Genomic DNA, 24,555 nt, shown 5'->3' with positions numbered 1-24,555 from the left:
CTCTGCAGCCACAGATCGGCTAAATGGTCATTTCCTTTGTGCTGACGGACCAGGAAGGAGACCGACTTGAGACCTGGGGAGCGCCTGTATGGGATCAATTCAGTGATTATTGCTTGCTTTATTTTATATTTTGTCCCATTTATAACACTTAGAGCCTTTTGTAAGGCATTTACATCTGCCGAGCAACCCCTTTAACTGTCACCCATGCATGTTTTAACGTCAGGCATTTAGAAGCTTCTATGCACATTTTAATGAAACATGCAGCTACATGTAAGGATCCCAACAACCACAGACTCTAGAGCAGGGGTGCACAACCTTTTTTGATCTGGGGGCCGCATTCTAATGTCACTGTATTTCAAGGGGCCTCAAATAAAAATAAAAATGTCGATCGGCGCTCATTTGCATGAGCCTATTACACAAGCCAATGCAAAGTGACTGGGGAGGAATGATCGCTATCACAGTCATTCCGCCTTCATTGTTATATTGATTATCGGTAGCACATTCCTGATTTAATGGTGTGATGTGCTGACGATAATTGTACATCTTTCACCCTGATAAAATATGCAAATCAGCCGACAAACTGTTCATTGACTGATCAGCGGCACTATTATACCGGCCAGATATAAGATATGAGCGCTCCTATGAGGACTTGTTCCCAGTAATTGTGCCGAATATTGTGCTGCAGCATAGCCCCTGAAACCGAAGACATACACTTACCTGCTCCCTGCCGCTCTGGTCCTCTGCACTGCCTCCATCTTCCGGTCCCCCGCAGTTTTCACCTGGCAGTGCATGACCATGGTCACATGCACCTCTCCAGCCAATGACTGGCTTCAGGGGTCATGTGCCCACAAGCAGCATGTCACTGCTGAAGCCAGTCATTGGCTGGAGAGGTGCATGTGACCATGGCCAGGCGTGCACAGGTGTAAACAGAGCGGGGACCAGAAGATGGGGGCAGCGCAGAAGACCGGAGCAGCAGGGAGCAGGTAAATATGAACCTTTTGTTTCAGGGCCATGCTGCAGGAACTGGTTAAAAATCATTTTTACCATCCTGCCTCCTATTCATAAATCAGCATTTTCTTCACTGCAGAGGACGGCGGTCACTGCTTATTACCGCCTCCTGCCCCCCGGTTATAGGGGCGCTTCAATAACCAGTAAGCACTTTCCTTCACTGCAGGACGGTAGTCACTGGTTATCACCGCCTCCTGCTGCCCCCCTGGTTATAGGGGCCCTGCAATAACCAGTAAGCGCTTTCCTTCAGTGCAGAGGCCGGTGATCACCGGTTATTACCGCCTCCTGCCCCCCGGTTATAGGGGCCCCTGCAATAACCAGTAAGCGCTTTCCTTTACTGCAGAGGACAGTAGTCACTGGTTATCACCGCCTCCTGCTGCCCCCCTGGTTATAGGGGCCCTGCAATAACCAGTAAGCGCTTTCCTTCAGTGCAGAGGCCGGTGGTCACCGGTTATTACCGCCTCCTGCCCCCCGGTTATAGGGGCCCTACAATAACTAATAAGCACTTTCCTTCACTGCAGAGGATGGTGGTCACTGGTTATTACCGCCTCCTGCCCCCCGGTTATAGGGGCGCTGCAATAACCAGTAAGCACTTTCCTTCACTGCAGAGGACGGTAGTCACTGGTTATTACCGCCTCCTCCTATTATAGGGGCCCTGCAATAACCAGTAAGCGTTTTAACTTACCAGTGGGGAAGGAGCTCATTTGTTAACCCTTTAATGACCAGGCTTGAAAAGTCCTTAAATGGGATGTCTCACTTCAGTAAGTAGAGGAAGTTAATACAAGCCACTTACTAATGTATTATCCATATTGCTTCCTTTGCTAGCTGGATTAATTTTTCCATCACATTATACACTGCTCGTTTCCATGGTTACAGACCACCCTGCAATCCATCAGTGGTGGTCGTGCTTGCACACTATAGGAAAAAGCATCAGCCTCTCTGGTGGCCAGGACCATGGAGCTCACATAGGCTGGTGCTTTTTACTATATTGTGCAAGCCTGACCACCACTGATGGATTGCAGGGTGGTCTGTAACCATAGAAACGAGCAGTGTATAATGTGATCGAAAAATGAATCCTGCCAGCAAAGGAGGCAATATGGATAATAACAATACATTAGTAAGTGGCTTGTATTAACCTTCTCTACATGATAAATGCCACTTACTAAAGTGAGACAACCCCTTTAATGACCAGAGACTTTGTTGTGATTCAGCACAAGTGGTTCAAACGGCTGTAACCATCTTATTTGTTGAACTACCAAATAACTTTTGCAACAATTTTTTACATGACACATAGGGTTTTATAATTATTTTTTTTAGTCATTTTGAGGGAAACTGTACAAGACATTTTTAAAAAATATATATTTTTCAAACTATAGCTCTTTATTCTTTAAATATTCTAACTGACACCAAAAGAAATTATTATAATTAGTTCCCTACATGTATAGTTTCACATGAATGGGGGCGTTAATGGTGACTGTTTTGGTTGGTGTGGGTGTTTTTTCTTTTATTAATTTTATTATTTTTATATCTTTTTACAACTTAATTTTTTATATATTTCTGCTACATGATATATCCCCCAATAGGTCATAAAAAGTCTGTTGGGGGACAATGAACACTATTTTGCACTTTTTCCTTTTATTTGTATTTTATTTTTTTTAATTTCTTTTTATATATTTTATTTGTTTTTTAGAAGTTTATTGTTTTTTTTTTTTTTTTAAGGGAACCTGTCACCAGGATTTTGTGTATAGCGCTGAGGATATGGGTTGCTAGATGGCCACTAGCACATCCGCAATATCCAGTCCCCATAGCTCTGTGTGCTTTTATTGTGTAAAAAAAACGATTTGATACATATGCAAATTACCCTGAGATCTAGCAACCCATGTCCTCAGCTCTATACACAAAATCCTGATGACAAGCTCCCTTTAAATATACTTTTGCCACATATGTTCCCCAAATGGTCATAAAAAGACTGTTGGGGGACAGTGAACACTCTTATTTTGCACTTTTTTTTTTATAATATTCAGTTTTTTTGCCACATAATATTTTATTTTTTATTTGTATTTTATCTTTTTTTTTATTATTTAGTTTTAATTTTTTTTATATAATTTTTTAAATATATTTTCTTTACCTAATTTGTCCCCGAGAGGCCACTGAAAGACCTTTGGAAGACAGTGAGGGACTTTTTTTTTTTTTTTTTTTTTTTACTATTTTCACTGTAACTGGGGCATCCACAGGAACCCCAGTTACAGGGGAAACCAGCTTGCTGTGGAAGTTTGTAGAAGGCAGAACTGATCAGGGTCTCCTGACCCTGCAGCTCTGCGCCCCAAGCCGCTCATCTATCTGAGGAGAAGGCAGAAGCGCCGATAACTGCTTATAGCCGGGAGCCTGACCTGCTCCTGCTACAGTGCAGAAGCAGGAGCTGTCATCCATTGTCTTGCGGCGCTTCAGGCAGAAACACAGGTGATTGCAGGATCAGCAGGTTGTGCACCCCTGCTCTAGAGCATAAATAAAAAAGGCAAAAGCAGTAAGGCCCCCTGCAGACGAGCGTGCCCGGATGCGCAACGCATCTGCGATCAGGGAAAATCGTGTGAGTAGGTACGCAATTACAGTCAGTTTTGACTGCGATTGCATTCCGATGTTCAGTTTTTATTGCGCGGGTGCAATGTGTTTTACACGCGCGTGATAAAGAACCGATTGTGGTACCCAGACCCGAACCAGGACTTCTTCACTAAAGTTCGGGTTTGATATTGGTGTCTGTATATTTTATTATTTTACATTATAACATGGTATAATGGAAAATAATAGCATTCTTTAATTCAGAATGCTAAGTAAAAGGTCCATTGTGGGGTTAAAAAAATAAATAAATGTAACTCACCTCATCCACTTGATCGCGCAGCAGGGCTCGTCTTCTTTATTTTTCTTCTTGCAGGACCTGGCTGGAAAAAGGACCTGTGCTGACGTCACCGCAGGTCCTGCTGAATGAAGATAGAATAACCTTCTATATTCATTCAGAAGGACCTGCGCTGACTTCACCGCGCTCACCACGTGGTGAGCGCGATGGCGTCACCAAAGGTCCTTTTCCACCCAGGTCCTACAAGAAGAAAAAGAAAGAAGACGAGCCCGGCTGCGCGATCAAGTGGATGAGGAGAGTTATTTTATTTTTTATTTTTTTTAACCCCACAATGGACCTTTTACTTAGCATTCTGAATTAAAGAATGCTATTTTCCATTATAACCATGTCATAATGGAAAATAAGTAAATGGGGTCCCGGGTAACTGATCCCTCGTCTCCTATAGCAACTACGCGTGAAAAATCACATCCGCACTTGCCTGCATTCATTTCTATGGGGCCTGCGTTGCGCGAAAAATGCAGAATATAGAACATGCTGCAATTTTCACGCAACGCACAAGTAATGCGTGAAAATCACCGCTAATCTGAACAGCCCCATTGAAGTGAATAGGTTCAGATTCAGTGCGGATGCAATGCGTTCACCTCACGCATTGCACCTGCGTGGAATTCTCGCCTGTGTGAAAGGGGCCTGAGTGTACAGTATCTACCTTCTCAATAACGTTATACATACTGCGATAGTACTGCACCCAGAGAGCAAAACAGCTAAATTGTGCTTGGGTGGTGGCTCATGAGAATATTTAGCACCAATTCACAGTATAGATAGCGGGTGCTATGTCCAGGGGTGTCACTGCTTACCCACGAAATGTAGACTAAAACAGACAGCACATCCAGTAGAAAAAGTGGAAGTTTTATTGAGCCACAATGGCACGGTGAGGAGACGTTTCGGCTCAAAACACAGAGCTTGAGAAAGGCTGTGTTTTGAGCCGAAACGTCGCCTCACCGTGCCATTGTGGCTTAATAAAACTTCCACTTTTTCTACTGGATGTGCTGTCCGTTTTCGTCTATATATATGGATTCGCTCTGGTAGTTAGGGTTAGCGGGTGCAGCACAGAGGCAAAGAACAAGTTCTTGCTTCAAAACATCAGTGTTTATTCACACGTGAAAGCAAAACAAAAACGCAAGTTGCTTGGCGATTGTTCACACACATGAAAAGTTCATATACAAAAGAGTCACCTTTTCTCCTGAATGTTACTTCACACCCTGTTGGAATTTCTGCTTTGTCAAGTCCACAGGCAGGCATTAGCCCTGCCGCCCAGCTCAAGCCACGGATCCCAACACAGCCCTCAGATCACAGCACACAGACCTCCTGAGCTCCACTGTCAGACGGAGGTAATCCTCCCCACCTGGCAATGCTGGCTGGTTTTTATGCTTGCCAAAACCCGGCCTGGAACATGGGGAGAAGTCACCCACCCAGCACTTTGACTACTCCCAGTAAGAGCCGTTCCGGATCAGCTATTACAGCTATACTAAGTATCAAGGTGTCAAACAGCAACTGCTGCTGACACATAAAAACTGGCTCTTACTCCACCGAGGCCAGGAACCTCAATGACATGTACCCATCGTCCACGATGATTCCTTGTACCTTCTTACAATATATACAAAAAAAGCTCCTAGATACAAGGTGAATACACCACCACTCAGAAGTAATTATTTAGGATTTTCCTTATCTTGCCCAGCTCTGTGCAGTTCAGCTTTCATGCTGCCAAGGCTTGCTGGCTTATGGGTGGCATTCCCAATGTAAAAGGCTTGCAATCCCCATAACTCCTTTTCCCTGTCAGACATTGCATGCATGCCACTCTACTACAAGGTACGGTGGTGCTGCAATTACTGTCTTTATGGGCAACTTAGATCTACTAATGACTGACCCAACACAGCCAGCTATCTGCTGCTCAGCATGTGAAACACATCCCCAAAATAACGCAGCACAATGCATTAACTTGTATGGCAAAATGGCAGAAACCAGGAATATTGCATTACAGTCAATGGGGTCCATCAAGCACTGTTGGTGTCTGTCAACAAATCTGGCACTACCACAATTTTTTTTCTGTTCCTATAACGGAACAGAAAACAGACTTTACAGTACAGCTGTGAATGTAGTCAGGCTTACATTTCCTGCTTCTCAGTCAGAAAATTAGAGGGTTTTCTCGCTCTAGTGAGCTCTTCTAAGCCAGTGACGTCACGACCATTAGTCACATGGCCTAGGTGCAGCTCATCCCTATTTAAGTGAATGGGCCTGGGCTACAATACCAAGCACAGCTGCTAAACAATGAACAGCATAGCTCACTCATCGGTAAGAAATTGATGACCTGTCCTGAGGATAAGTCATCAACATCTTACTCCTGGAAAACCCCTTTAAATAAAAGATTCAGGAGAGCAAGTTATTTCAAACTTGCGATAAACATATTATGGCAAAAGTCCAGAGAGTGTCTGGTGATCTACAGAATTAGTATAATTGCACAAGGTGTGAAATTCCCTGAATTTCGTGACAGGAACTGGAGACTTTGCTAAGAAAAAGATAAAAGTAAAAGAAATGCCCCGGGTTTAAATAAATGCTCAGTGTCAGACAGTACATATAAACAGGAAGGATTGCCTCTTAGGCGTTCACATAACCCATAAGGCATGGTCACGAAAGAGTTACTTACAGTTAGAGTTCTCTCCAGTTTGCCAGTGACAGTGCTGAAACAGTAGAGCACAAAATCCTCTCCAACACAGTAGATCCACTCTCCTCTGGGCGATAACGTGCAGCACACAAAGTCACCACCTTCTCTCTTACCAGAGCTGAAGCTTCTTACAATCTGGACGGTATTAATTATGCAAGTCAGTATTGAGATACACATAAGATTCACATTATAACATACATTCAGTATGACAACTTAGAGAAAAAAAACTCACTCTTCCCAGTGCTTAGCTGGTAGTCAAGTATCTTGGTTGCTCATACTTAACCTGAAGGCAACTCCCCAATGATACAAGTGCAATTTAGGGAAAACGCCATGTTTCAGCACATCGACTCTCCTTACCTGTCCTTGCATGTTCATAATGACCACTGTGTTCGATCTGTTACACACAACAAAGTGCTCTGGATTCTTTGGCAGCAGGATAACACTGTTTACTGTGATGTCCGTTCCAGCAGTGCTGCCGAGGGACTTGAATGTGTTGGCACATTCAGTGGTCTTTACATTCCAAACCTTGATGAACAAAACACATAAGTCGTGAAACACTCAAAAAAATATGTCAGGCTGCAAAAGTAGCAGCATAAAAAGGTTTGAGTAGGCTACACTGACATTCAAAGTGTATTAATAATCCACAAGTGGCTAATATACATTATATTATGCTACTAAATAACAGAATAAAAACAATCTACAGCAGTCCCTCAAGTTACAATATTCATTTGTTCTGGGATGACCATTGTAAGTTGAAACCATTGTAACCAGAGTCCATAACTATGGAAAACTAGTAATTGGTTCTAAAGCACAAAAACGTCATCTTAAAATAAAATGGAGATTTAACCCCTTAAGTCCTGGGCCCATTCTTGGTTTTGCATTTTCATTTTTTCCTCCCCACGTTCCAAGCCATAACATTTTAAATGTCCCGTTCATATAACCATATGAGGGCTTATTTTTTGCAGAGTAAGTTGTATTTTTTTAAGGGCTCCATTTCATTTACCATACCTGTCATCCACAGATCCCCCCATAGCAGTGTCATCCACAGATCCCCCATAGTGTCATCCACAGATCCCCCTTAATAGTGTCATCCACAGATCCCCCTTAATAGTGTCATCCACAGATCCCCCTTAATAGTGTCATCCACAGATCCCCCTTAATAGTGTCATCCACAGATCCCCCTTAATAGTGTCATCCACAGATCCCCCATAATAGTGTCATCCACAGATCCCCCATAATAGTGTCATTCACAGATCCCCCATAATAGTGTCATCCACAGATCCCCCATTAGTTCAAAACCCACCAAAAGCACACCTTTTGGTTCAAAATATTTTTCTTCCTCAAAAACCTAGGGGCGTCTTAGGTGCGTCTTATAAAGCGAAAAATACGGTAAATTTGAGAAAAGGGGAGGAAATTAAACTTCCAATATTCAATGTTTTTTGAGTTTTGTTTTTTTTATTTATTTTTTTGTTAATTTTATAATAGTAACTTTTAAACCCCTTAGGGGGCTACAACCTGAGATCTTTTGATCCCTTGTCCCAATCACCCTAATAGAGATTCTATTAGGGTGAATGGGATTTTGACAAGTTCGCTGTTGAGCTGTGATTCGTGCTTAGCAGGAAGCTTACCATTGCAGGCCTGGGAAGCTTTAGAAGAGTCTAGGATGCCATGGTAACCGATCGGAGCCCTGCAAGAAATGGGGTATTCATCCAAGAAAACTTGGATGAATACCCCACTTTCCGATTCAACCTAGTGCACTACAAAGAAAAGAAATCCATCTATCTTAGAAGACTGCGATACGTCATCCAATAGCGCCGGCAAAGAAAGGTCTGTGATCCTCACTTTGGACTTGATTCTAACATCACCTATGAGAGACACGTGGGACACGAGCAGCTCCATAGCCGGGACGCCGGCAGATTCAACGGAGTAAGAGCTCAACAGCAAGTCCCTTTCTGACCGACTGCGCGGGTGAAGGTAAGCCCACAGTAGTGGGTATCACACTAAAAAGTATCATAAATAATTAAATGAACCACTGCTGGTTATTCAAGTAAGGATTTTCTGCTACAATCAAGCCAAACAAACAGCAGATTGCAACAGTCAGCAGCAGGAAAACTGACATTATTTAACCAGTTTGCAGCAGCCTTTTGATACAGACGTTTTAATAGATTGTGTTCAAATACAAGTGAACAACAAAAATCTAGACATTTACGGATCCCAAAGAGCGTGATATTTCTTTTTAATTGTTTATAGGATTATATACCTGATGATTTTTACATCTGATGTATTTTGCTATTATATGGATTTTTAGCTGAATGAATGCTGTTTGCACCAACCTACCTCTGCAAATTAGACAGAACTATCGCACCTGGGACTTAAGTCTGGATGCGAATGATAGAGAGGGGCTTATTTGGAGCCACCAGCACTCATTCAACACTGCTTTTTGTTTTATTGTGTAACATATTATTGATCAAAACATAGTTTTAACATTTTATTGTAATTTTATTGCACATAATTCCATGATATATGCTCAATAAAGTGTCCTATATTTCCATATAAGAGTGACCATTCCATCTTTTTACTATATATTTCGAACTTTGAGGGGTGACTCAAATTTTGGTTTGGAGCACCTATCCTGAGAGAATAGGAGGTGAGCGGATCCCTTTTTTTGAAGGATGGTAAATACACTGCTCAAAAAAATAAAGGGAACACTTAAACAACACAATGTAACTCCAAGTCAATCACACTTCTGTGAAATCAAACTGTCCACTTAGGAAGCAACACTGAGTGACAATCAATTTCACATGCTGTTGTGCAAATGGGATAGACAACAGGTGGAAATTATAGTCAATTAGCAAGACACCCCCAATAAAGGAGTGGTTCTGCAGGTGGTGATCACAGACCACTTCTCAGTTCCTATGCTTCCTGGCTGATGTTTTGGTCACTTTTGAATGCTGGCGGTGCTTTCACTCTAGTGGTAGCATGAGACGGAGTCTACAACCCACACAAGTGGCTCAGGTAGTGCAGCTTATCCAGGATGGCACATCAATGCGAGCTGTGGCAAGAAGGTTTGCTGTGTCTGTCAGCGTAGTGTCCAGAGCATGGAGGCGCTACCAGGAGACAGGCCAGTACATCAGGAGACGTGGAGGAGGCCGTAGGAGGACAACAACCCAGCAGCAGGACCGCTACCTCCGCCTTTGTGCAAGGAGGAACAGGAGGAGCACTGCCAGAGCCCTGCAAAATGACCTCCAGCAGGCCACAAATGTGCATGTGTCTGCTCAAACTGTCAGAAACAGACTCCATGAGGGTGATATGAGGGCCCGACGTCCACAGATGGGGGTTGTGCTTACAGCCCAACACCGTGCAGGACGTTTGGCATTTGCCAGAGAACACCAAGATTGGCAAATTCGCCACTGGCGCCCTGTGCTCTTCACAGATGAAAGCAGGTTCACACTGAGCACATGTGACAGACGTGACAGTCTGGAGACGCCGTGGAGAACGTTCTGCTGCCTGCAACATCCTCCAGCATGAACGGTTTGGCATTGGGTCATTAATGGTGTGGGGTGGCATTTCTTTGGAGGGCCGCACAGCCCTCCATGTGCTCGCCAGAGGTAGCCTGACTGCCATTAGGTATCGAGATGAGATCCTCAGACCCCTTGTGAGACCATATGCTGGTGCGGTTGGCCCTGGGTTCCTCCTAATGCAAGACAATGCTAAACCTCATGTGGCTGGAGTGTGTCAGCAGTTCCTGCAAGACGAAGGCATTGATGCTATGGACTGGCCCGCCCGTTCCCCAGACCTGAATCCAATTGAGCACATCTGGGACATCATGTCTCGCTCTATCCACGAACGTCACGTTGCACCACAGACTGTCCAGGAGTTGGCAGATGCTTTAGTCCAGGTCTGGGAGGAGATCCCTCAGGAGACCGTCCGCCACCTCATCAGGAGCATGCACAGGCGTTGTAGGGAGGTCATACAGGCACGTGGAGGCCACACACACTACTGAGACTCATTTCGACTTGTTTTAAGGACATTACATCAAAGTTGGATCAGCCTGTAGTGTGTTTTTCCACTTTAATTTTGAGTGTGACTCCAAATCCAGACCTCCATGGGTTGAAAAATTTGATTTCCATTTTTTTATTTTTGCGTGATTTTGTCGTCAGCACATTCAACTATGTAAAGAACAAAGTATTTCAGAAGAATATTTAATTAATTCAGATCTAGGATGTGTTATTTTTGTGTTCCCTTTATTTTTTTGAGCAGTGTATAACCCCTGTATTCAGGGATAAGGAGACAGTGGCACACCCCCAGTACACATTCCTTTGGCTAATAGTCATACATTGTCAGTCGCAATCACACCTGCGCCACCATTGCACTAAGGGCGACCTGGAATAATCCAGCTACCATGGTGCAAGGACAGCCACTGGCTGCACACCCCAGATCTATCTATCCACAGTCCCCATACGGAATCAAATTTCAATAAACAGTTTCGCTTTAAGTACGTTCCCCTCTCCAGCCTTATGACCACATTCATCCTAGCCACAAATTCAGCAAAGCTAGGAAGAGACGGCTAAATCCATTTAGCAGCAATGGTTTTTCTAGCTTAATATAAGATTCTATTAATACCTGTCTTAATGGGAGGTTGCAGGGATTCAGTCGAACAATCCGAGTATGCACATTTTCGCATCTAATGTATATGTAGCACAGTATATTTTATTAATCAGGGTTATTATCTTAGACCAATACCTATGCAGAGTGCTGCATTGCCAGATCATGTGGAACAACCCGGCGTCATCTGTCCTGCATTTCGAACATAAGGAGTCAGGGCGACACCCTATCATCTTCAGAAAGAGTGGCGACCTGTACACTCTAAAAGGAAAATCTGGGATAATTTAGCCGCCTCACTTAATGACAGAGCTGGAGTCGATGCCAGCACCTCCTCCCATTGAGCATCCGAGATAGGGCCCACATCATTTTCCCATTTGCTCTTAACTAGTAATGGATATTTTTTCAGATTCTCCTCCTGCAACGCCCCATAGGCCCTAGAGATCGCTCCTCTGGAGGAACCCACCTCTATTAGTCCGGACAGCACCTGATGGGAGGCAAAAACTATCGGCCCTATTTTTATTTGTGAGCTTATGGCATGTCTAAGTTGAAGGTATTTATAGAATTGCCTGGATTCCAACCCAAATTTCGTGCATAATTGTTCAAATTGTTTTAGTACTTCCTGGGAATATAATTGACCCATATTCCACAGCCCCGGCCCTTACGCTCCCATCCTTGGAAGTCTGACAGCTGAGATAGCTCCTGCAGTTTGGGATTGTTCCATATCGGTGACAGGTAGAGCAAACCTACCACATTTAGAGCCTCCCTAGATTTATTCCACACAGTACGCATTAATTTAAAAATTGGGAGAGACTTCACTGGCTCTGCTACATCTTTTTCCAATACCGTTATTGGGGGGTTACAACCAGTGATCCACCAATTCCCCACTTCTCCCGGCCCTTCCTATCTCACCCCAACCTTTAAAATGCTGTAATTGGGCTGCCAAAAAGTAGAGATAGGGGTTTGGCAAAGCCAGTCCTCCCATGTCTTTACCTCTCTGCAGGGTTTCATAATGGATCCTACTGTACTTGGCCTTCCACACCAGAGAACGGAAAAAGGAGATTTTTGTGAAACTCACCTGTAAAATCTTTTTCTCGTAATTTCCATTGGGGGACACAGACCATGGGTATAGCTTAGAGATATTACTAGGAGGGACACTATGCAAAAAAAGAAGCTCCTCCTCCTCGGGCTATACCCCCAGGCACCTCCAGGAGAACTTCAGTCGTTGCAAAAGCAGTAGGAGAAGGAGAACGGAAACAAAACATTATGGAAACCATCACACAGCACACCCTAAGGCGTAAACCAAAAAAGGGGGCGGGAGCTGTGTCCCCCAATGGAAATTACGAGAAAAAGATTTTACAGGTGAGTTTCACAAAAATCTCCTTTTCTCGTTCATTCCATTGGGGGACACAGACCATGGGACGTCCCAAAGCAGTCCATGGGGTGGGAAAAAAGAACAAATCCAACACCGCCAGGAATAAACGTCCAGTAGTCAAACCGGAACCACAGCCTGCAATACCCTGCGCCCAAGAGCAGCATCAGCCGAGGCCAGAGAGTGTAACTGATAAAACTTTGTGAAAGTATGTAAGGACGACCAAGTGGCCGCCTTACACAACTGGGAAACGGATGCGCGATTGCGTCTAGCCCAGGAAGCACCCACTGCCCTTGTGGAGTGAGCGGTAATCCGCGACGGCGGAACGTGGCCGCGAGCGCGATATGCCGCAGCAATAGCGGAACGGATCCACCGCGCCACGGTGACCTTGGAAGCCGCCAGGCCCTTACGGGACCCTTCAGGAATCACAAAGAGAGAGTCTGAACGCCGGAAGGAAGCGGTAGCCCCCAGGTACACCTTCAGGGCCCTGACGACGTCCAGGGAGTGGAGAGCACATTCCTTGGGGTTCACCGGAGAAGGACAAAAAGAGGGCAGGACAAGATCCTCGTTAAGGTGGAAGGGAGAAACCACCTTGGGCAAAAAAGAAGGCACCGGCCTGAGCACCACCTTATCCTGGTGAAAGACCAGAAAAGGTTCCCGGCAGGAAAGTGCGGCCAGCTCCGAAACTCGCCTGATGGAGGTTATGGCCACCAGAAAAACTACCTTCCAGGTGAGTAAAACCAGAGAGATCTCCCTCAGAGGTTCAAAAGGCGCCGCCTGAAGGGCGCGCAGAACCAAGTTGAGATCCCAGGGGGGCAAGGGAGGCACATACGGAGGAACCGAATGCGCCACCCCCTGCAGGAAGGTTTTTACAGGTCTCAAAAAGGCAATGGACCTCTGAAAAAAGATAGCCAAAGCAGAAACCTGACCCTTTAAAGAACTGAGCGACAGACCCATGTCGAGGCCGGACTGGAGAAAAGACAGCACCACTGGGACAGAGAAACGTAGGGGCGAGTAGCCCGATTTCTCACAAAACACCAGGAAGGCCTTCCAGGTGCGATAATAGATTCGTGAAGAAGCCGGCTTTCGAGCCCTGATCATGGTTCTTACCACCGCATCAGAGAAGCCTCTCTTCCTCAGGATGGCGGTCTCAACAGCCACGCCGTTAAACGCAGCTGCCGTGAATTCTGGTGGAAGAGCGGCCCCTGAGACAAGAGATCCTCTCTGTCGGGCAGAGGCCACGGGACGTCCGCCAACATACGAGCGACGCTGGAGAACCAGGCGCGACGAGGCCAATCCGGAGCGACGAGAATGGTTGGTATCCCCTCCGCCTCGATCTTGCGCAGCACCTTCGGCAACAGAGGAATCGGAGGGAAGACGTAAAGGAGGCTGAACCGCTGCCATGGAAATACCAGCGCGTCCACCCCGTCCGCCCGTGGGTCTCGAGCGCGGGCAAGATACACCGGCACCTTGTGGTTGAGCCGGGAAGCCATCAAATCTACGTCCGGACGGCCCCATCGGTGGCAGATGTCCTCGAACACCTCCGGATGGAGAGACCACTCTCCCGGATCCACCTTGGTGCGACTCAGAAAATCCGCCGTCCAATTGTCGACTCCCGGGATGTACACTGCCGACAATACTGGAACATGAGACTCCGCCCATAAGAGGATCCTCGCTACTTCCCGCATTACTGCCCGACTGCGAGTCCCGCCCTGATGGTTGACATAAGCCACAGCCGTGGCATTGTCCGACTGAACCCGCACCAGGCGAGTCGCCAGGAGAGGAGTCCAATGGGAGAGGGAGTGGAAAATCGCCCTCAATTCCAAAACGTTTATCGGGAGACGGGATTCCTCCGTCGACCAGACACCCTGAACTGTGAGGTTCCGGAGAACACCTCCCCAACCGATGAGGCTGGCGTCGGTGGTGACTATCGTCCAGGAGAACGGAAGGAAGGACTTTCCTGACGATAGGTTCAGGGGAGACTGCCACCAAGGGAGAGACGCTCGAACTTGCCGGGACAGACGAACAGGAGTGTCTAGACCCCGAGGGTTCTTGTTCCAGAGGGCAAGGATCATCTGTTGTAGCGGACGAGTGTGAAATTGGGCGTACGGAATCGCCTCGAAAGAGGAGACCATAAGGCCCAGCACCCGCATGCACTCCCGAATGGTGGGACGTGGAGAGCGTAGAAGGAGCACCATTGCCAGACGAATCTGGGAAGCCTTGGAATCTGGAAGAAACACCCGAGAAATCGAGGTGTCCAAGATCATCCCCAGGAACGAAAGTCTCTGGGAGGGGTGCAGAGAGGACTTGGGGAGATTGATCAGCCATCCGAACCGTTCCAGGGATTGAACCGTGATTCGGATGCTGTCCTCGGCCTGTGGAAGAGACGGAGCTTTTATCAAGATGTCGTCTAGGTATGGTAACAAAGAGATGCCCCTGGTGCGAAGAAGCGCCATGAGAGGCGCCAGAATCTTCGTAAAAACTCGAGGGGCGGTTGCCAACCCAAAAGGTAGGGCGACGAACTGGTAATGACGCCCCCCTATGGCAAAGCGCAGAAAGCGATGGTGGGACTCTGCAATAGGGACGTGCAAGTAGGCGTCTTGAATGTCCACAGACGCGAGAAATTCTCCTGGACTCAGAGAAGCAATAACGGAGCGAAGGGACTCCATGCGAAACTTCCGCACCCGTAGAAACTTGTTGAGAAGTTTTAGATCCAAGATTGGACGTACTGACCCCTCTTTCTTTGGAACAACGAACAGGTTTGAGTAAAAACCTGTCCCTTGCTCTTCTGGGGGAACGGGGGAAATGACACCACGGTCCAGAAGAGAGGAGACCGCAAAAAAGAGGTCCGAGGCCCTGGCTGGATCCCCCGGAACGCGAGAAGGGAAAAAACGTTCCGGCGGGCTGGACGCGAACTCCAACTTGTAGCCGGACGTCACCACTTCCAGAGCCCAGGCGTCCTGAACGTGAGCCCTCCAGACCTGTTGAAAGGAGAGCAGACGGCCCCCCACCACGAGGGGTGGGGGCACCCCTTCATGCGGAGGGTTGCTTGGGAGCAGGAGGACGGGCTGACTGCGCCCGAGGCCGCCAAGAAGGCTGGGGCTTGAAGAAAGGCTTCTTGCGGGAGTCCTGGGACCCCCCTGCCGATGAGGATGACGGCGTCCTGGCAGTGGAGAAGCGACGAAAGGACTGGCCCCGGAAACCTGAAGGCCGAGACCGAAAGGGACGCTTGGTCCTGGGCTGGGGTAGATGAGTGCTCTTGCCCCCTGTTGCGGCAGAAATGAATTCATCTAGTTGAGCCCCAAAGAGCCTGGACCCTTCAAAGGGAAGGTTAGCGAGGGATCGCTTGGATGAGGCATCAGCATCCCACACCTTCAGCCAGACCTCCCTGCGCTGAATGACAGAGAGGGCCGAAATACGGGCAAAGAGGGAGCCGATGTCCATTGAAGCCTCACAGAGATATTTAGACGCTTGAGACATCTGGATGATAAAATCCAGAGTATCTGCAGAGGCGTCCTGCTCTGACAGATCCTGGTGGTGGCGCTGCAACCACGTTGTAAGGGCTCTGGCGACCCAAGCCGACGCAAAGGCCGGTCGCAGGGAAGCGCCCGCCAGCGAGAAGATGGACTTGGAAAGTGAATCCAAACGTCTGTCCACCGCATCCTGCAGAGAGGAACCGTCTAGGACGGGAAGGGCCGTGTTCTTGGCTAACCTGGCCACCGGAGGATCTACCTTAGGGGAAGAAGTCCACTTTTCCACTGTGTCAGCTGGAAAAGGATAAAGCGTATCCATACGCTTGGTGGCCGAAAATTTTTGATTAGGTCGATCCCAAGCTTTTGATAGGACCGCAGTGAATTCCTCGTGAATAGGGAACACGGCGGACTCCTGTTTCTTGGGTGGAAAAAGGGAGAACTCCCGACTAGTGGAGGGAGGAGAATCCCCTTGTATATTAAAAGTGTCACGGACAGCTGCCACCAACTCGGTTACCATGGTGGAAAGCTTAGGCAGGGGTTCCCGCTCCGTGACTTCGTCCGATCCGGACAATTCCCCATCGGATTTGCGCTCCCTGCGAGGGGGAGAGTCAACCGGGCATGCCTCAAGGCGAGGGGGAGAAGCGGAGTCATCCGAGGAGGAATGCTGCCGCTCACGCTGCCTTTTAGAAGTCAGACGCCCTCTGTGAGAGTCGCTGAGAGGGGATGGAGTGGTGGATGCCACTGGAGTAGTAGCCGCCATGCGCTCCATGAAGGACATGGCTGCCTTGGCAACTAAGGCCAGATCAGCTGCCGCATTAGACATGGCGGAGGCCCAGGCGGGTACCGCTGGATCCGCAGGGGCAGAGGGAGGACCGGGCTGAGCAAGAGAAGGAGGCTGATCCTGTCCGGGAGCAGGGCATGAGTCACAGGAACCAGTGACAGAAAAAGGCCTAAGGCATATTTTACATGACTCCAGTGGAGCCTGAGAGGAAGCCTTGGAAGGCTTAGGGGCCCCAGGTTTAGGCATGATGGTATTCCAAAAAAGATTTCCTACCAGGTTGCTGCAATTCCTACCACCCAGGCAACAGCAGAAGTCTCCGGTCACCGAGAACTGAGGAGCTGCACGGCCGCAATCCAGCAGAGTCTCCGGCGTAGGGAGAGACAGAGCTGGACGCCGAGGCTCCGCCCCCTTGGACGCGTCATTGCGGCGCGAAATAAGCGCGCGAAACAAGCGCGCGCGCGCACTTCAAATACACCCCTTCGCCAGAAACGGCGCAGCGGGGGTTAATATCGGGAGGAGCAGGCCGGCGGGAGCTGCAGAGAGCGCAGCGGCCATAAGATAAAATACACTCCTTCAGTGCCAAGATTGCCGCCGGTGCGGCCATAGTCTGAGCTGCAGGCAGGTATCAGTGGAATCACCAGCCCTCCCCAGAAGGGCCCCCTCCCAACGGGAAAAAATGCCCCCAGCCGGTCCTTCTCTAGCTCACCTCAGGTCACAGAGCGCCAGACAGACGACATGAAGGGGTGGGGGGAGGGGGGGGAAAGGAGGGAGATTGAAGCAGGCAATACTTATCTGCACAGCATGCTCCCTCGATGTCCAGACCAGCAGGGATTCACCTCTTCAGACGTCTGACTCCAATCAAGGAGAGCAGTGCTCTGGTGGAGGGTAGGCAGCAGGTGTCCCAGCAGCTGGTGGGATGCCAGAGCTAACATGTCGAGCCTGGATCCACTTTTCTTCTGTGGGGGAATGGGAGGTAGCCAGGAACCTTCAGAAGACCGTGGCAGACCCTCCACAGGGGCCAGGAAAGCGCAATGCTGACCTGCGTCCCCATCTGAAACCAGAAAAAAATAACAAACAGGAGAAGAATAAATGTCAACCTCCTTGAACGGACACTAAGCAAAGACTGAAGTTCTCCTGGAGGTGCCTGGGGGTATAGCCCGAGGAGGAGGAGCTTCTTTTTTTGCATAGTGTCCCTCCTAGTAATATCTCTAAGCTATACCCATGGTCTGTGTCCCCCCAATGGAATGAACGAGAAATCTGCTTTATCTTGTAAAAGTGGTGCTGGGCCACCCAAACTGGTGAATTGTGAAGTATATATAGCAGTTGTGGCATAAAAATCATTTTGATAAGATTCCCCCGACCTATCACAGAGAGAGGAAGCTTATTCCATATACAGTGGGGGAAATAATTATTTGACCCCTCACTGATTTTGTAAGTTTGTCCAATGACAAAGAAATGAAAAGTCTCAGAACAGTATCATTTCAATGGTAGGTTTATTGTAACAGTGGCAGATAGCACATCAAAAGGAAAATCGAAAAAATAACTTTAAATAAAAGATAGCAACTGATTTGCATTTCATTGAGTGAAATAAGTATTTGAACCCTCTAACAAAAAAAGACTTAATACTTGGTGGAAAAACCCTTGTTTGCAAGCACAGAGGTCAAACGTTTCTTGTAATTGATGACCAAGTTTGCGCACATTTTAGGAGGAATGTTGGTCCACTCCTCTTTGCAGATCATCTCTAAATCCCTAAGGTTTCGAGGCTGTCTCTGTGCAACTCTGAGCTTGAGCTCCCTCCATAGGTTTTCGATTGGATTAAGGTCCGGAGACTGACTAGGCCACTCCATGACCTTAATGTGCTTCTTCTTGAGCCACTCCTTTGTTGCCTTTGCTGTATGTTTTGGGTCATTGTCGTGCTGGAACACCCATCCACGACCCATTTTCAGTTTCCTGGCAGAGGGAAGGAGGTTGTCGCTCAGGATTTCACGATACATGGCTCCGTCCATTTTCCCGTTTATGCGAATAAGTTGTCCTGTGCCCTTAGCAGAAAAACACCCCCAAAGCAAAATGTTTCCACCCCCATGCTTGACGGTGGGGACGGTGTTTTGGGGGTCATAGGCAGCATTTTTCTTCCTCCAAACACAGCGAGTTGAGTTAATGCCAAAGAGCTCTATTTTGGTCTCATCAGACCACAGCACCTTCTCCCAGTCACTCTCTGAATCATTCAGGTGTTCATTGGCAAACTTCAGACGGGCCTGCACATGTGCCTTCCTGAGCAGGGGGACCTTGCGAGCCCTGCAGGATTTTAATCCTTTGCGGTGTAATGTGTTTCCAATGGTTTTCTTGGTGACTGTGGTCCCTGCTAATTTGAGGTCATTAACTAACTCCTCCCGTGTAGTTCTAGGATGCTTTTTCACCTTTCTCAGAACCATTGACACCCCACGAGGTGAGATCTTGCGTGGAGCCCCAGAGCGAGGTCGATTGATGGTCATTTTGTGCTCCTTCCATTTTCGAACAATCGCACCAACAGTTGTCACCTTCTCTCCCAGCTTCTTGCTAATGGTTTTGTAGCCCATTCCAGCCTTGTGCAGGTCTACAATTTTGTCTCTGACATCCTTGGACAGCTCTTTGGTCTTTCCCATGTTGGAGAGTTTGGAGTCTGCTTGATTGATTGATTCTGTGGACAGGTGTCTTTTATACAGGTGACTAGTTAAGACAGGTGTCCTTAATGAGGGTGACTAATTGAGTAGAAGTGTCTAACCACTCTGTGGGAGCCAGAACTCTTAATGGTTGGTAGGGGTTCAAATACTTATTTCACTCAATGAAATGCAAATCAGTTGCTATCTTTTATTTAAAGTTAGTTTTTCGATTTTCCTTTTGATGTGCTATCTGCCACTGTTACAATAAACCTACCATTGAAATGATACTGTTCTGAGACTTTTCATTTCTTTGTCATTGGACAAACTTACAAAATCAGTGAGGGGTCAAATAATTATTTCCCCCACTGTAGCTGTTTTCATTTTAAATTTGGCCAATAATGGTGCCAGGTTATCCACAATATATGCCTGGGGGTTGGTGGAGACTTCAACACCAAGGTACTTAAAGGATGAGACCACTTTAAGGTTAATATGGTCCAAACATAGGGATCGAGGCAGAGGGGACAGCGGAAGAATGACAGATTTATTCCAGTTAATATACAGACCCGACTGTCTGCCAAAGTCCAATATTAAAGGGTTTCTATCACTTTGTATCACATAATTAGCTGTCAGACACTAGCGATCTGCTAGTGTCTGCTCTGGCCAACCATCCTACTATAATCGCTTGTGGGGCAGCGGTTTTGCTAAAAAACGAACTTTTATAAATATGCTAATGAGCCTCTAGGTGCTATGTGGGCGTCATTAGCACCTAGAGGCTCCATCTACCTTCATAAACAGCCGCCGCCCAGCGCATCCCTCCAGCCCGCCCATGTCCTCCTCCGTGTGACGCAGCGGACGAATTCTCGCGCATGCGCCGTGCGCGGCTGTATTCGGCGCATGCGCATTGAATGTCTGACAGCTCCCAGCTCAGACATCTCAAATGCGCCGAATACAGCCGCGCACGGCGCATGCGCGAGAAAATTGTCCGCTGCGTCACACGGAGGAGGACATGGGCGGGCTGGAGGGACGCGCTGGGCGGCGGCTGTTTATGAAGGTAGACAGAGCCTCTAGGTGCTAATGACGCCCACATAGCACCTAGAGGCTCATTAGCATATTTATAAAAGTTCGTTTTTTAGCAAAACCGCTGCCCCACAAGCGATTATAGTAGGATGGTTGGCCAGAGCAGACACTAGCAGATCGCTAGTGTCTGACAGCTAATTATGTGATACAAAGTGATAGAAACCCTTTAAGGAAATAATTGGGTCTATCGATGAAGCCAGATCTCCAACATATAGAAGCATGTCATCCGCGTATAGCGAAATTCTTTCCTCCACCTCCCCCCTCCCCATGCCCCTAATCAAGGGAGTAGAACGCATCATACAAGCCAATGGTTTGATTGCAATGGCAAAGAGGAGGGGAGACATAGGACAACCCTGCCTAGTGCCCCTCTCCAATGCCATCACCGGCGATAGCCTCCCATTAACCCTGAGACGGGCCCTTGTTTGGCTATATAGTAATTGTACCCATTTAATATACGCCGGACCAAACCCCAATTTCGACATGACCGCCCACAGGTAGTCCCACTCGACGCTGTCAAAAGCGAAATCACCGCCGGACACTCCCCCACTGACAATGTCTGTATCTGTAGATTGAGGAACAGCAGGCGAAAATTAAAGGAGGAAGCCTTTCCCGGCATAAATCCACACTGGACGTCATGGATAATATGGGAGATGACCGACAACAACCTATTGGCCAAAGCTTTGGCCAATATTTTGACGTCTACCGTGAGAAGCGAAATGGGCCTGTACAAATCTACTTTAGTAGGGTCTTTGCCAGGCTTTGGAAGAACCACAACTATAGCCTCTCTCATGGAACTCGGCAACACTCCAGACTCATAAGAGTCCTTGAACACAGATAGAAGGTGCGGGAGAATAACCTCCTGATGTTTCTTATAGAACTCTCCAGGCAGCCCATCATCCCCTGGCGCCTTATCATTGGGAATAGATCTCACCGCCAGCTCCAGTTCCTCTAGCTGAAGGTCACTGTCTAACATCTCTCTGTGATCATCCGTCAGATAGGGCATTTGGATGGCCTGCAAATAGCTATCCCTCTCCCCAACCATGACCTGGAGCCTGGACCTATATACCTCAGCAAAGTAAGCATGAAAACACACCCAGCACCCTTTCATCACCCCCCACCATAGTCCCCTGTGTGTCCATGATAGCAGAGATACATGAGGGGCCCTCCTGTGCCCCAATGACAGTTGCTAAGAGGTGACCAACCCTTTCTCCCTCCATATAATATTTCTGCTGCATAAAGAACTGCTTCTCTCCCGCCCTATGAGTTTGGTGTTCTTTTAATAATTCCTGCGCTTCTAACCAACTCGCAGCATTGGCCTCCGTTGGATTAGCTATATATACGGCCTCTGTATCTTGGACTCTCCTGGAGAGCTCAATATGAAATGACCTGCTATTAGTTTTGTGGGCACTAATCAGTTTAATGTAAATGCCCCTTATGTAGGCCTTCATGGTTTCCCAAGCAGTAGTGGGGCTGGCTGAGCCATCATTAATGTTAAAGAATTCTGTCAAAGTGGAGGAGACAACATCTCCTGTGTCCACAAGCTGCAACCAGAAGGGATTAAAGGGCTTCTGTCACCCCACTAAACCTTTTTTTTTTTTTTTTTTTTTTTTACTTATAATCCCCACACTGCGATTTATGCCTACATAATCAAATTAATCATTTTGGTCCTGTAGATTTTGTTTCAAACATGCTTTTAAAATATGCAAATTACCTTGCTACCAGCAAGTAGGGCGGCTACTTGCTGGTAGCAGCCGCATCCTCCGATCCTAAAGACGCCCCCTCCGCATTGTGATTGACAGGGCCAGAGAACGGAATCGTTCTCTGCTGGCCCTGCTTGTTAGCACTCAAAATCTGGCGCCTGCGCCGCGGCCGTACCTGTCTTCAATCGGCGCAGGCGCACTGAGAGGCGGCCGCTCCATCCTCAATGCGCCTGCGCCGATGACGTCACTTCTACACCCGGCGCAGGCGCATTGAGGATGGAACGCCGAGCGAGCGGCCGCCTCTCAGTGCGCCTGCGCCGATTGAAGACAGGTACGGCCGCGGCGCAGGCGCCAGATTTTGAATGCTAACAGGCAGGGCCAGCAGAGAACGATTCCGTTCCCTGGCCCTGTCAATCACAATGCGGAGGGGGCGTCTTTAGGATCAGAGGATGCGGCTGCTACCAGCAAGTAGCCGCCCTACTTGCTGGTAGCAAGGTAATTTGCATATTTTAAAAGCATGTTTTAAACAAAATCTAAAGGACCAAAATTATTATTTGATTATGTAGGCATAAATCGCAGTGTGGGGATTATAACTAAGCAAAAAAAAAAGTTTAGTGGGGTGACAGAAGCCCTTTAAGCTTCCACATCAGTCTCTGCACACGCCTATCTTCACCTAGATTTAATGCCACCAAGACCGGGGAGTGATCAGAGATGCTACGGGGCAGATAAGCAATCTCGCTGATCCTGTCCAGGAGCATCGGAGACCCCAAAACCAGATCAATTCTGGACAGTGAGCGATGAGAAGAGGAGTAACAGGAATACTGTCTCACCCCGGGGTTCTTGACTCTCCAGAAGTCATATAGATCGATTTCTTGGAGCAGTCTAGCCAGCGAGGTGGGGGAAGGGTCCACTCCTGCTCCATCTGGCTGAAGTTTATCTAAAGTCTTATCTAGGTACATATTAAAATCACCCACCAGAATGACCGGCACCCCAGGGAACCTGGAAATAAAGGTCAGGACAGATTGAAGTATCTCACAGGAGTAAGGAGGAGGTATGTAGATTGCAATTAACAACAGACAAATGGAATATGGTGCAGTCTATGCATACAAAACGGCCCTCCCCATCCACTGACACCTGCCTAGACTGGAAAGAAAGGCTTCTGTGTATCAGTACACTCACCCCTCTCGACTGTGTAGAGTAAGTGGAGTGGAAATGGCGTGATACCCACGCCTTACAGATACTTTGTTTTTTCCGGTATAAGGTGAGTTTCGGACAAACATAATAAGGCCGGCTGATGCGATTGCAGTGCGTAAAAAACAGCGTTACGCTTAGCAGCCTAGCCCAAGCCTCTCACGTTCCAAGCGACAATTTTAAGAGTACCCATTAATACAGCTAAACAATAAATTACAGGGTCTGCCACTGCCTCCGAGTTGTACATCAATGTATCTCTTAAAGTCTCCAATATCCTTAAGCTCAACATCCCAATAAACCCGACCCTCCCTTCCCACCCATGGAAGAACAAATAAAACCATCTCCCGCACTAGCGAGAAACTAGGGAAAAATAAACTCCTGAACTAGAGGAAAACAAGTAGACGCTTTGCGTCAGAAACACAATAACCTTGTGGTGTAGCTCAGAGTTTGCAGTCCCAGCTGCCTTGCAGATATTAAAGCTACCCAGAATGACCCTGCAACCGGCAATAATTTTAGCTGGGAAAATGGCCCCAATAACAAAAGTAGTGTATACTGCTCATAGCATTAAACAGCTAGCTGATTTTACACATGTACCTCATAGCAATAGATGTCAAAAATAGCAGAGGGCAAGTTACGCAGGAGTGATACAGAGTAACAAATACCACACATACTGGTAAAAACCTACGGCAATTCAGGAGGTATTGCGGATGTTTTGCTCCATAGTGTCCAGCCATTGACACGCTGCCGCCGGATCCTCGAACATATGCGACTTGTCCTTGGCTATTACCCGCAGCCGCACAGGGTAGATCATTGCATAAGGTAACTGCAGCTGTCGCAATCTTCTCTTGTCATCAAAAAACTTTGTTCTTTTCTTCTGAACTTCGGCCGAGAAGTCTGGACATAGAGAAACACGACTCCCATTGATGTTTAAATCGATGCAGTCTCTAGCACTCTTCAGGATGGTATCCCGGTCCCGGAAATGAAGCACTCTCAGTAGCAATGGGTGCAGCGGCGCCCCTGGTGGTGGCGGGCAGAATGGCACACGGTGTGCCCTCTCCACAGCAAACAATGGTGACAACTTGTCTCTGCCAATTTTTTCCAGCAGCCATTTTTCATCAAACGCAACAGGGTCAGCGCCTTCA

The 24,555-nt window shown here is 47.5% G+C and overlaps 1 protein-coding gene across 1 annotated transcript in view; it reads right to left on the bottom strand.

Moving 5' to 3' along the window:
* SMU1 (SMU1 DNA replication regulator and spliceosomal factor) overlaps window positions 1-24,555 on the bottom strand; it is a 55,933-nt gene that overhangs the window by 462 nt on the left and 30,916 nt on the right. Inside the window, exons 10-11 of the mRNA XM_040417840.1 lie at window positions 6,936-7,103; window positions 6,561-6,713 (exon numbers count right to left, since the gene is read on the bottom strand). Coding sequence (XP_040273774.1) covers window positions 6,561-6,713; window positions 6,936-7,103 — 321 coding nt within the window. The remainder of the gene's footprint in view (window positions 1-6,560; window positions 6,714-6,935; window positions 7,104-24,555) is intronic.

This window comes from Bufo bufo, chromosome 2, assembly GCF_905171765.1.
Source record: "Bufo bufo chromosome 2, aBufBuf1.1, whole genome shotgun sequence".
In the NCBI taxonomy this organism is placed as follows: Eukaryota; Metazoa; Chordata; class Amphibia; order Anura; family Bufonidae; genus Bufo; species Bufo bufo.
The sequence above is the reverse complement of the archived record's forward strand: the minus strand, read 5'-3'. Positions and strand labels throughout refer to the sequence as shown.